General features: G+C 38.6%; 1 protein-coding gene and 1 non-coding gene across 3 annotated transcripts in view; both read left to right on the forward strand.

The window, feature by feature from the left end:
- Nucleotides 1-10,226, forward strand: part of LOC103184334 (NADPH oxidase 4) — a 69,405-nt gene extending 59,179 nt beyond the window's left edge. For both annotated transcript variants that reach the window (XM_007902276.2, XM_007902283.2), the window contains 4 exons: nucleotides 2,934-3,042; nucleotides 5,974-6,042; nucleotides 9,245-9,345; nucleotides 9,806-10,226. In XM_007902276.2, the coding sequence (XP_007900467.1) occupies nucleotides 2,934-3,042; nucleotides 5,974-6,042; nucleotides 9,245-9,345; nucleotides 9,806-9,926 (400 nt within the window). In that variant the 3' untranslated portion in view covers nucleotides 9,927-10,226. The remainder of the gene's footprint in view (nucleotides 1-2,933; nucleotides 3,043-5,973; nucleotides 6,043-9,244; nucleotides 9,346-9,805) is intronic.
- Nucleotides 6,687-6,758, forward strand: trnae-cuc. Its single transcript has one exon. It is a non-coding gene; the product is annotated as a tRNA-Glu (tRNA).
- Nucleotides 10,227-12,302: the final 2,076 nt, after the last annotated feature.

Consider the following 12,302-nt stretch of genomic DNA (forward strand, 5'->3'; position numbering starts at 1 on the left):
TAAAAATGTCGCGATAGTTACACCACATGTCACAATAGTAAAGCTCCCTCTCCTGGTTAGTATACATATAATTGTGGAGATGAGCCCCTGATCATCTCTTGGTACTGGCCAGTTTAGGCTCTTTATTGTGAAGTTAATTAAGGGAAATCTCCATAACTGTTAATCTAGGATTTCCCATCAAGAACTCTTGAGTTGCTATCAGGGAATCCCATTACAAATGGCCACTTTTTAGACCCCGTTGCCTCAGTATTGCTTTTCTTGACATACTTAATTCCTCGAAGAGCCAGGAATAGTTCATTGGGAACTACTGTACGTTACAGCATATCAAGTGCAGTTGAGTGCATCCTGAAATATAAGCGAGATATGATGTAGTGCATATATTTATAATTATTTTTAATTATGATTATAAAATTTGCTAAACTAAAATGTGGAACACAATGGCACAATTACATCACTAAATTGTGTTGTCATTCATAGCTTAGTTTCCAAAACTGGTAAAGTATCCAGCAAAGCAGCTTACCAGGTGTAGGTACTCTTTGCTATAACATTCTCTCCTGCCCCGCTCATAGACTTGGAGTTACAGTTCTTTTCATCTGTGGAACCCAGTGCGAAATCCAGCTCAGATTAATGGCCTAAAAGTTGCCTCCTTGCTGCCCGCTATGAGGGTTGCATATCGATTTAGATTTAAATTGTCTCAATTCAGCTCAGAGTGGTATGGACATGAGGGGCTGAATGGCCTCCTTCTGTGCTGTATAATTCTATGATATCTTCTGTGTAGTTTGCCATTAATTTAGCAATAATTGAGCCATCTTGATCAGAAGGGCAATAATGGTGGTTAATGGGGAAAATAGAAATTTCATACTGATGCAGTCGGGAATAAGTTTCTAGAATGAAGTTCAGAGAAACACACATTTATTTAACACCTGGAAAGTCTTTCATATGAAAGAATAATATTACAGATTTTTTGCAAAGGAGAATTAAAGATTGTTTATTGATCAATCATAAATTAAGCAATTTAAAAAAATAATGTTTGGTTCTGAATATTTATAATTTATTTGAAATGAGTGTACGTTTATTGTCTGTAATGAGCATCTGCTGTCATAAACAAATATTAATGCATTCTGATTTTTGAAAATTATATTTGAGTAGGCTCCACTATCGGTACAATGTATTGCTCATTGTTGGCAAAGGGTGGTCAAATAACCAATTATATCCTACTTAAACTCTTCCAATGCATTCCTCGCTGATTTTTCTAGCTCTGTATCCTCATCTGCACCAAGCCCCACACACCCATCTCCCTTGGTTCTCTGCCTCTCAGCAAATTGATTTCAAAGACCTCCCCATCACTAATCCATCCACTCACTGGCACATCCTTATCTCTTCAATTTTCTCTTACCTACTCCTCCGCTTGAGCCCCTCCACTCGGCTAATTTGGGCTTGCTGAGCAGGCTCCACCCTCTCTGTGCCATGATAGGTGTCTGAGCTCCCAATTTCTACGCCCTTAACTTCTGGAACTCCCTCTCTCCACTGCATCTCTTCCTGTTTTCAATCCCACCTCAAAGCCTATCTCTCCGAGCGTGTCTTTGGAGACCCCCATCAAACCTGGCCTTATAAAGTGCTCTGAGACTTATGCGAAGGCTGCTGTGTTACTACAAGTTGTTGTTGCTTATATAATGACTAAATAAGCCCACAGCACCTTGGCACCTGCGTGTTACTACATTGCACATAAAAATAAATGTCTTCAATTGTTATAAGTGGAGCTTAATTAGGATTAGAAGAGACATGCCTTTTATTAATCTTGGGCACTTTAGTTTAAGTTCTTTATGTAAATTTACCTTCCACATGTTCTTGAACTCAATAATTCCATTCAACAATGCATTGGATTGATTTCAAGGTTGTAACCTTGCCTCTGGAATTAAATAACAGTTAGAAATAAGTTGATTGTTGCTCACTTTGCTGATAATATCATTTGATCGCCTCAATAAGATTATTACCTTCTGGCCATTCCTGGGAACTTTGCTTACAGGAATAAATGCTACATCTGATATAACATTTAAAAACAAAAGACCTATTCCTTAATTAATTATGTGAGTGTAGCCATCGTAAAACAGTTACTTTTTTGCACTTTAGAATAACAGTAAACTGCTGACAAATAGTTAATCCAAGTTTCAGTTTAAATTCAAAACTGATGTCAGACTTTTAAGTGGATTAGAGTTAAAGTTGGATGGTGCCGTACTTTAGGATAACAGCATGCTTCAGTGTCAAAGTAATAGAACATGGGTGGCAACTTCAATTGTTTGCTCGGTGAGCAACCAGTCTAAGCAAGGTGTGAACGTAACTACTGAGTGGAGTTATCCAGTCACACCTACTGGAAAGTTGAAAGGATTCGGACTAGATCAGTGATATTCCCACTACTGCAGTCTGCTTAAATTCACTGATGAAAAATGGCCATTTGTGAGAGGTACATAAAAACAGTTGGCATCTTTGGAACCATATATCTGTGTGAATCAAGAGAGGGGAGAATTTGAGTTAGGTGAGGTAGGATTTCACACCCATGTTCAATCAATCTTGACTAGCAACTAGGGCATATTCACTTGAGTGACAATTTGGCCTATAAATTGCACAGTCCCTAGACTTTACACTAAATCCCGTGAAGTGTTTTGAGATGTCTTCCCAAGGTGGAAGACCTGTATCAAGTGCAATGATTATTAACGCAAAAAAAGTGTTTTCTAACAGCAGTGTGCTGAGATCAAAAGGAGCTTTACAATGCCACAACTGAAAGCATTTACAGGTAGTTACATTTTATTTTACTGAGCTAATAAAGGCGTTGACACTAATTTAGCTGCTTCAATGGGCTCTGAAAGTATTTGACCTAAATTTGAAATGTGAAGTTGGTGATGCTTTAGCTATTTCGTTGCTTTTTTTTCTTTTAGATATGACTGGAAACAATATAAACTCAGAAGACTTTATTTTATCTGGGTGTGCAGGGAAATCCAGTCTTTCCACTGGTTTGCGGATTTGCTGTGTACATTACATAACAAGGTAAGAGCCACAGTGAATATCAAAAAGAAATCAACCTCCAATGCTAATGCTGAAACAAAAGCAGAAGTCGTCGCTGGGAACACTCGGCAGGTCAGGCAGCATCTATGGAGAAAGGAAAGTGAGTCAATATTTCGGGTCCATGACCATTCTGACGAAGGGTGTGGACCCAAAATGTTGACTCACTTTCCTTTCTCCATAGATGCTGCCCGACCTGCTGAGTGTTCCCAGCGACTTCTGTTTTTTGTTTTAGATTTCCAGCATCTGCAGCATTTTGCGATTTGTCTAATGCTAATGCTTCCTGTTATAAAGGGTTTAAAGCCACCATCAACAGTCAACAAAGGGACTGGATTTGTTTTCAGGGTCACTTCAGCAATTTCATTTCAATCTAGATTAGAGATAAGTAAACAGTTTGGATTCTGATTGGACCTTGGCCTGTTCTAACTGGTATTTTCACTATGCTTATTTCATGTTCAATATCTGAATTAAATGCCAGAATATTTCTTGTTGTACTTGTACTGTAGCTCAGCGGTTAGAGCGCCTGCCTTGCAAGCGAGACACCTGGGTTCAATTCCAGGCAGAGTGAAACCTTGGGGAAGTTTCCTTACTCAACAAGCCTAATAATAATCCCTCCAAAACAAAAAAACAATAATAAATTGGTCAATCTCAATCCACGACTGTTTGTGGGACACTGCTGTGCGCAATTGGCTGCCGCATTTCGCCCACAAATATACAATCAATTCACTTTACAGCATATTCTGTGAAGCGCTTTGAGACGTCGAGAAGACGTGAAAAGCGCTATATCAAATGCAAGGATTATTATTATTATTAAAGTAGTCCTCATTTAAATTATGATTTAAAACTGATGGAATGGCCCAAATAAAAATATGACTGTTGAAGGGATATGCAGATCTAAACTATCTAGTCATATTGACTCCAGATAACTCATTTAAGAGTTAAATGTGAAGGTTATTATTCAAGTAAGTATTTTAAGTATAAATTGCGTATTTTTAAATTACTATTGTCATTTCAGGGAAGAAATGTATGTTAAATAATAATCTAAGGACGTCTCGGTTGAGTTTTGTTCATTTATACATTTGGGGGTTTGGGAGAGAGCATGACACAGACCAGATTTGTTGGAGTAGGGAGAGTGGCTGGGTGAATAGGACTATAGGAGATCACAGCGATAATCCTTCTCCTCCTTCGGAGAAGTAAGCAGGTTCTTCGTGGATCTGAGTTGACTCTAATATGACTTGCCTGGCAATGGAATATCAGAATCAATTATCTGTGGTGGTCTCAATTTCTATTCCAGGTGAGGCTGCAGTACACTAAAGCATTGTTGATCCTACATCTCTGACCTACTTACTCCCAACCAACTACCCATTGCCTCTATTTGACTGGCTCCGGCCTCCTGCACATACTTTGTGCCCTCTGTTCCACCATCGGTGGTCGTGCTTCTCAGCCACTACGCCCTGAAACTCTGGAACATTCTTCCACTATGCCACCATGTTTCTCCTTCCTTCCCCATCTTCAGATGATGTCTGAAGACCTTCCTTTTTGAGCGTACCTACGGTCACCGCCCCCCGGCTCGGCGTCATGCTCCGCCACTGTTAAGAGCTCTGGGATGCTACTCAATGTGAAGGGTGCTATATAAATGCAAGTTGTTGTTAATGGCAGACCAGTCAGCTTGGATTGTCAACAGGGCTTGGATTGGCAGAATGATCACTGTCTTCCGATTAGGGTCTTCCTTGCTAGATAAGCAGCTGAAAACTTGCCACACGGTACTCACAGTGACAAGCTATGCCGTTTTAGCTGGTTAAACTCGAGCAGTACCCTCAACACGCGTACTGGGGTCAAGTTAGTTAGAACCAAGCCTTGGTTCTCACAAACTTGTGCCTAATTTGGGTACTCTCAGATGTGGTCATGGGTTCCTGCATATATCACATCTGGCTAACCAAAAAAAAGTCATTTGTAAAGTTGTAAGAGGCTTAGAAGATACAATGTATTTTCACTCTGGAAAATAGTTGTACACATGCGATACAAATGCATATCGTATGCATATGCGTATGTTGTCTTGCATCCTGAGTGTGTTCTTTCGACCATGGCTTCTTCTCATTGACATTTGAACTTTCCACTCAGATTTACCAGAATGGTACAAGCAATGAGTGACTTAAATTAAGTGGAGAGATTAGGGAAGATAGGATTGTTCTGTTTGGGGCAGAGAAGGTTAAGGGAAGATTTAATGGTGGTGTTCAAAATTATGAGGAGATTTAATAGAGTGAACAGGGAGAACCTATTTCCACTGGTGGGTAGTTCGGTGACGAGAAGACACAAGTTTAAGATAAAAGAACCAGAGGGGAGATGAGGAGAAATGTTTTCACACAGCGAGTTGTTCGGATCTGGAATGCACTGCCTGAAAGAGTGGTGGAAGCAGATTCAATAAAGTTTCAAGAGAGAAAGTGGATAGATATTTGGGGAGGGCAAATTTGCAAGGCTATGGGGAGAGAGCGGGTGAGTGAGACTAATTTGGATAGCTCTTTCACGACGGGCCAAATGACCTCCTTCTGTGCTGAATAATTCTATGATTCTATATAACATCCATATGATGCTATGCTCAAGTAATACATAAAGTCAAAGTTTTATTTACTGTAATAGTCATTCTTCAATATACCATAATACCCATGGACTTTATAATAATAATAATAATCCTTGCATTTGATATAGCGCTTTTCTCAACATCTCAAAGCGCTTCACAGAATATGCTGTAAAGTGAATTGACCGTATATTTGTAATAATAATAATAAATAATAATAATAATAATAATGGACTTTAGTACTTATCCAGTGAAAGCTTATCAGCTGAAGCTGGGCATATTAATGGCCTTACAAGTTATGCTGTTCTAATTGATTTTGACAGAACATTTTTCATTTCCAGCTTTGGCAGGAGAATCGGCCAGATTACTTGAACATTCAGCTGTATCTCAGTCGAACAGATGGGATACAGGTAATTTAATACTACTTGCTTTCCTCGTTGGTCCCCAGCTACCCTCATTCTATTGTCCCAACCATTCCCAATTAATTTAGTACTGGTACACATCATGTTTGCACAGTATCAATTTTCTTTCTGTGATGAAGTCTATCAAAGTCACCCTTTTCAGTACATTGTGATATATTCAAATGTAATCACTGGAGGTAGGCTCTTTAATCAAATTGAAAATTATGCATCTTGTTGTTCTGTTCATTATGGTTTATTAGAATCCATTATTTGGACATTATTTCAAAATTGCAAAAACATGATAATAAATGCACAATACTGGTTTCAAAAGATAATTAATTTATGCAGTGATGAATAGAATTTATTAATTGTTATGTGCTTTCCGAAGTATTGACATTAGAAAGTACAAAAACCCTGACCAATTTCTATTTAATTAAGTAGAAATTTCACCTTGTCTAGATTTACTCTATTAACGTAGCATTTCAGAATGTGCAGAATATTACCAAATCGTTAAACTTAATTTTACATTTGAAGCCCATTTTCTGTAATTCTTAAAATATTTCACAGAAAACACAGTTCAATAATAATCTTGTATTTAAGATTGTTAAGTTCTGTTTGCTCTGAGATGTTGGTTGATAGAATAATCAATCAGTAGTCCTGTAGCTCAGAGGTTAGAGCACTCGCCTCTCAAGCGAGAGACCTGGGTTCGATTCCCGGCAGGGCAAAACCTTGGCCAAGTTTCCTTATTCACACGTCTGATAATAATCCCTCAAGAAAAAAACACAATAATAAAATTGGTCACTTCAATCCACAACTGTTGTGGGACAGCTGTGCGCAATTGGCAATTGGCTGCCGCGTTTCGTCCAAAAGTATACAGTCAATTCACTTAACAGTATAATCTGTGAAGCACTTTGAGATGTTTCGAAGACATGAAAAGCGCTATATCAAATGCAAGGATTATTATTATTATTATTAACAAGACGGAAGCCATACTCCTTGACTCCGGTCAGCGTCTTCACTCCTGCGGCTCTAAACTACTGAACCTCCCTGGGCTCTCTCTCAGACTCACCGAACCAGTGCGCAATCTAGGCTTCCGGTTCAACCTCCAGCTGTCCTTGCTCCCCCACATCTGGTCCCTGACCAGACCGCCTTCTTCCACCTCCACCACATTGCCCGCCTCCGACCTTATCTTACCCCAAATTCAGCTGAAACCTTTATGCATTTGTTGCTTCCCACTTGGATTACTCCAACACACTCCTCGCTGGTATTCCCAGCTCCACTATTCAAAAGATCCAGCTCATTCAGAATTCTGCCACCCACATACTGACTTGAACCAAACTCCGTACCCACATCTCACCAGTTCTGGCCAGGCTCCACTGGCTCCCCATCACCGAACCGATCAAGTTCCTCACACTCGTGTTCAATCTATTCACTTCCTGGCACCTCCCTACCTCTCTAACCTCCTCACTCCCCAAACCACCACCCGGTGCCTCCGCTCGACTGGCACCAGTCTCCTGCTCTTCCTTCGCACCCTCTGCCCCACCATCAGAGGTCGCGCTTTCAGCCACTATGCCACGAAACTCTGGAACACTCTTCCTCAATCCTTCTACCTTTCTACCTCCCTCCCCCTTTTCAAGTCCCACCTGAAAACCTTCCTCTTCGATAGTGCTTCTTTATATTTTTCTGAGAAAAAAGTGAACCGATTTGTAAAGAGACTGAAGGAAATTGCTGAACATAAATGACCCTACCCTCAGACCAAGCCACCATTATTTCCTTTTTGGGATTCCTGTAAAAAAAATGTCCTGGCCTAAGGCAGATCTCAAAGAAAATATTATGCATTCATGTGTATGAATACGATAGCAAGAACATGTGTGTCTATAAAAATACTGCATTATTTTTGTTGTATTTTGAAGTGGTTTACTGTCGTGAAATAGTTTCTGAAAACTGTTAGGACATGTTACATTGAAAATAATTAAAATTCCTTTAGAATGCAGTAACGATGAGCTATTATTCCAAACTTAATTGTGCAGTTTTGGTTAAGTTAAGTCACTTGTTTGGAATGCTAGCTGTAACTCTGCTATTTCAAATTGTTTCCAGATTATTTGAAATTGATGAATTTGACTCATGTTTATTTTTAGAGTTTAAAGTTTTTTGTGATACTTTCATTTATAAAATGGTCTGAGGGGAACTAGGTGGGGCAAGAGATTAGATCATTTTACTTTTATCCCAGTCACGAGTTTGAATGTAGCCTGGGCTAACAGGATGAATTAAATAATATTAATAATAATAATCCTTGTATTTGATATAGAGCCTTATCACATCATCGATGTCTCAAAGCACTTCACAGGCTATATTGTAAAGTGGTGTGAATGCGTGTACACTAAAACCCCAGCTGGCCAGACCAATCAGGGATGTGATCTAGCCTGGTGAGCTAGAAATTTCCGTTAAGTGTAATTACAATACATTTGTTAATTACAATAATTACAAAACCAACTTTTTTGCACCAGATTTTTTCAGTGCCTAAAAATGCTGGTAAACGCTATTACCGGTATTGTAACTGTTTGAACCCCGCGAGCATAAGAAAGTGAACAAGCTATCTTCTACTTGCAGGATTCAAACAGTCAAAGCAGATGTCCCTGGCCATTGAGCAAGGATGGTGAGGCAAGGGCGAGCTATGAGAGTGGGCTTGCAGGAGTTTACATAGCAGGCCTGGGGAATTTTTGTTTATATATATATATATACACATATATATATATATTCCGATTCGAGTCGGTTCAAATTGCATATACCTGGAGATTTACTGTATTTTGTGAGCAAATGTGGCAGGTAATTTTCTCACAGAAATGTCCCACAAGCAGCACAATATAAATGAAAAGCTGATTGTAAATAAAATGCTGCAACAAATTGTGTGGGAGCAAATTATGTGAACATAATGTGTGCCGTGAAACATGGAGCAAATTAATTTCTCATGACTTACAAGAAATGAGAACTGTCTCTGAAATATTCTGTAATGTAAGTAACAAGCGTTCAAAATTATGGAAGTAAATTAAAACCAGTTATTGTAATAAGCTCAGGCTTGTGCAAATAGTGGACATAAATCTTTTTTTAGATTTTTGTGGATCTTTGCAAAGCTACATTTGCTTGTTTTTCTGAAGACACTATTTTTGTATAATCTAGTTTTTTTCAAAACAATTTTACTTATTTTCTGTAGAACTTACTTGGAGAAAAATATCAAGCACTGAATTCCAGACTTATTATAGGAAAACCTCGTTTGAAACTTCTATTTGAAGAAATAGCCAAGTGCAATAAAAAGTGAGTAAGATTTAGTTTTCTACATGTTGCATATATGTAAACAAAAATCATATTTGGCTGTCTGCCAGTTATTTCGATGTATGCCTTATTATAGACTACTACTTTAGCATGGAAAGGCATATCCAGAGTTGATATCTTACAATTGTAGGAGGTGGTGGCTTGGACAGTTATAGGCTGGTATCTCGTGAAGCGCCACTGAATCATTTCCCTCTGCAGATGACAGCAAAACATTGTGCCAAAGTTGAGGGAGGTGTGTGGGGGGAAGAGTGTGAACACCCAAACCAGTCAATAATTAAATACTGCTTGGGCATGCAATTTTTGATGATGTAATAAAACAGGATAACCCCATTATAACACAGTGCTTTGAGCCTACAAAATGAAACACCGTATTACAATGGGTCCACAGAAATAAAAATGGCAGTATCTGAATAACATTTTTGCTTTCTACCCTTTCTGACAGAAAATGTGTCGGAGTGTTTTGCTGTGGGCCAAGTGAACTGTCCAAGGAACTTCACAAGCTCAGCAACCAAAACAGTTCACATGGAACCAAATTTGAATACAACAAAGAGTCCTTCTGCTGAACATCACCACTTTAAAGGCTTCAGGCTTCACCACTCAAACATGAAGTGCAATTATTTGGTGCTCAGTGGGACCCTTGCCTTAGCCAATTCCCAGCAACCAAAGAGGGAGCCATATTGTGTCAGTGCTTATTCAATAGCAGTGGCACAGTTACAGATTTATATTCTTGGGGTTGTGAAGTAAGTTTACCAACCAAAGCTTTGCTTCCCCATGTTCACGGGGTGAAGGTTGGATATTCTGTTTATATGTAGAGAATTTTACCAAAGATTGGGAATCTATTCAGATATTAGCAATAATCTTTAGGAGGCAATTAAATGAGTAGTTGTGGAATGTTACTCAATGACATCAGAGATGTTAAATTTCACTAGTCTTGACCTCTTAAAAAAATTGTTTTGAAATGTAAGGTTATGCAGAATTGTGAAAATTTCTTACATTTTGCCTCACTTTAGAAGCTGGTTTTCCACATTTCTAATTAAGACTGAATTTAAGAATTCGGCACAATCTTGAGAACCAGTGTGATTTTGAGACAAACTGGTTTTGCGGGATATCAACGGATGGAATTTCAGGTCCCTGGTGAGATATTTCAGTGCTTATAGTTAAAAGTCCGCAAATTGAAAGCAGTCCCAGTTTTTGGTGCGTTTGATAGGACCTTTAAGTTAATATGATATGCAGAAGTTTATTGAGGGAAAAGTTGGTTGTGACTACAGTTTATTTACACACTTCAGTATTGGACATTCACACACTTTCACTATATTAATAGGAAAGATAGAAAGCACTGCATGTTGATTTTCCACAACTGGTAACCTGATGGTACAATATACTTGGTGGCATGGTTGCTGGTGTTTTATATGATTGGATGAGATAGCCTAACTGTCTGGGTTTTGAGATGCCGGTTGCTCAGTCTGTTCTTGATAGATAAGAATGCACAGTTACCTGTGGCCCATAAAGGAAGTGGATAAACATTGTGAACAACTTCTACAGAACAAGGTAAACACCTAAACAAAATTGGTATCAGTAGAAACAGTTGGGGAAAAAACTATTGAGTGTGAGCGTGTGTGTGTGTGTGTGGGGGGGGGGGGGGGTGGTGCTGGGTGTGGGGGTGGGCTGGGGGGGGATTAATCTGGTGGCAGATAATATTGGATAGTACACATGAAGTATCAAGGTTTGTGTATCCAACTGCTGTTGGATGGACTAGGTGGACTGTTGGGTGTAGGTTGAGGAAATGGTGAAATTCATATCCCAGTTCAAACCAAACTGCTTCCATGCACACCCTGGAGTCTCACCACTAACATTAACAGAAAGCTGGGAGCAGGTTGTCCACCATACTCTTGACTGGGGAATAGTTAACAGGATTTAACTTGAAAAAACAAAGAAAAAGTAGACTTGGAAGAATCAATGCAATATTTAATCTTTAAAAATGACTGTGTCCTAAGCATTATTAAATCTGTAATTGTCCCACTTTAGAAAGGAGAGGCCTCAATTTCTTTTATAACAGGAGAAAATAATTTAATGAACACATTCAGAATTCAACATGTTGCAACCAAAGTTGGAACCTGAGATTACTTCATTCCACATCCATAAAAAAACAGGAGTGCTTGATATACATTGATACTGTGACTGCACACAGCACTGAAGCTGGTGCCTTTCCTTCATCGTCCTTTTCGGCACAATAATGAAATGGTGTTGGAATTAATCACTTGAAAATGTATTAAACTGAATTTTTATTCTACTTGCCTTTTCTCCTCAAAGGTACTAACTTTAACAATATACTGACAAACAGATCTTCTACCAGGGGTTTAACTGCTGAAGGTTGTGTTGATGGAGAAATCCAGCTTGTAATGTAGCATTATTTCACCACCAGCTACACACCATTTCTTTGCCATTATGCATTACATTCTAACAATGAAGTCCCATGACCAGATTTGCTTTGCAGCTGTAATAACGTGTTTCTCTTTGAGAAAACATGTAATTTCCTAGACTGTAACATCTAGGATCTATGATATGGACTGAAGTCCAATTTAGCAACAATTATGTTTCCCTTTCCATTAGTATATTGTATAAAAAAGGATTAACATTTTAGCACGACATATACAAGTTTAGTCATCCGGACATGATATTCTCTTGGGTGGCGTGGAGGGGTCATTGACCCTAATGCAAAGTATAATTGTTTGATGGTAGGTTTTTGCTCTTTAAATAAAGGACAGAGTGAATGTGAGAAAATAAAATAGGAGTGATAAAGGGATGACAGGAGAGGGAGTTTTAAAATATTAACGTTTAATGCATTTCTTATTTTTACTCTTTTAGGATTGAAATTATAATATAAAGCTATTTTTTGACATTTGAGTAGCTTTTATTATTTTTAGTACATCAATGTGTGA

The sequence above is a fragment of the Callorhinchus milii genome, unplaced genomic scaffold (genome assembly GCF_018977255.1).
Source record: "Callorhinchus milii isolate IMCB2004 unplaced genomic scaffold, IMCB_Cmil_1.0 Scaffold4, whole genome shotgun sequence".
NCBI classification, from domain to species: Eukaryota; Metazoa; Chordata; class Chondrichthyes; order Chimaeriformes; family Callorhinchidae; genus Callorhinchus; species Callorhinchus milii.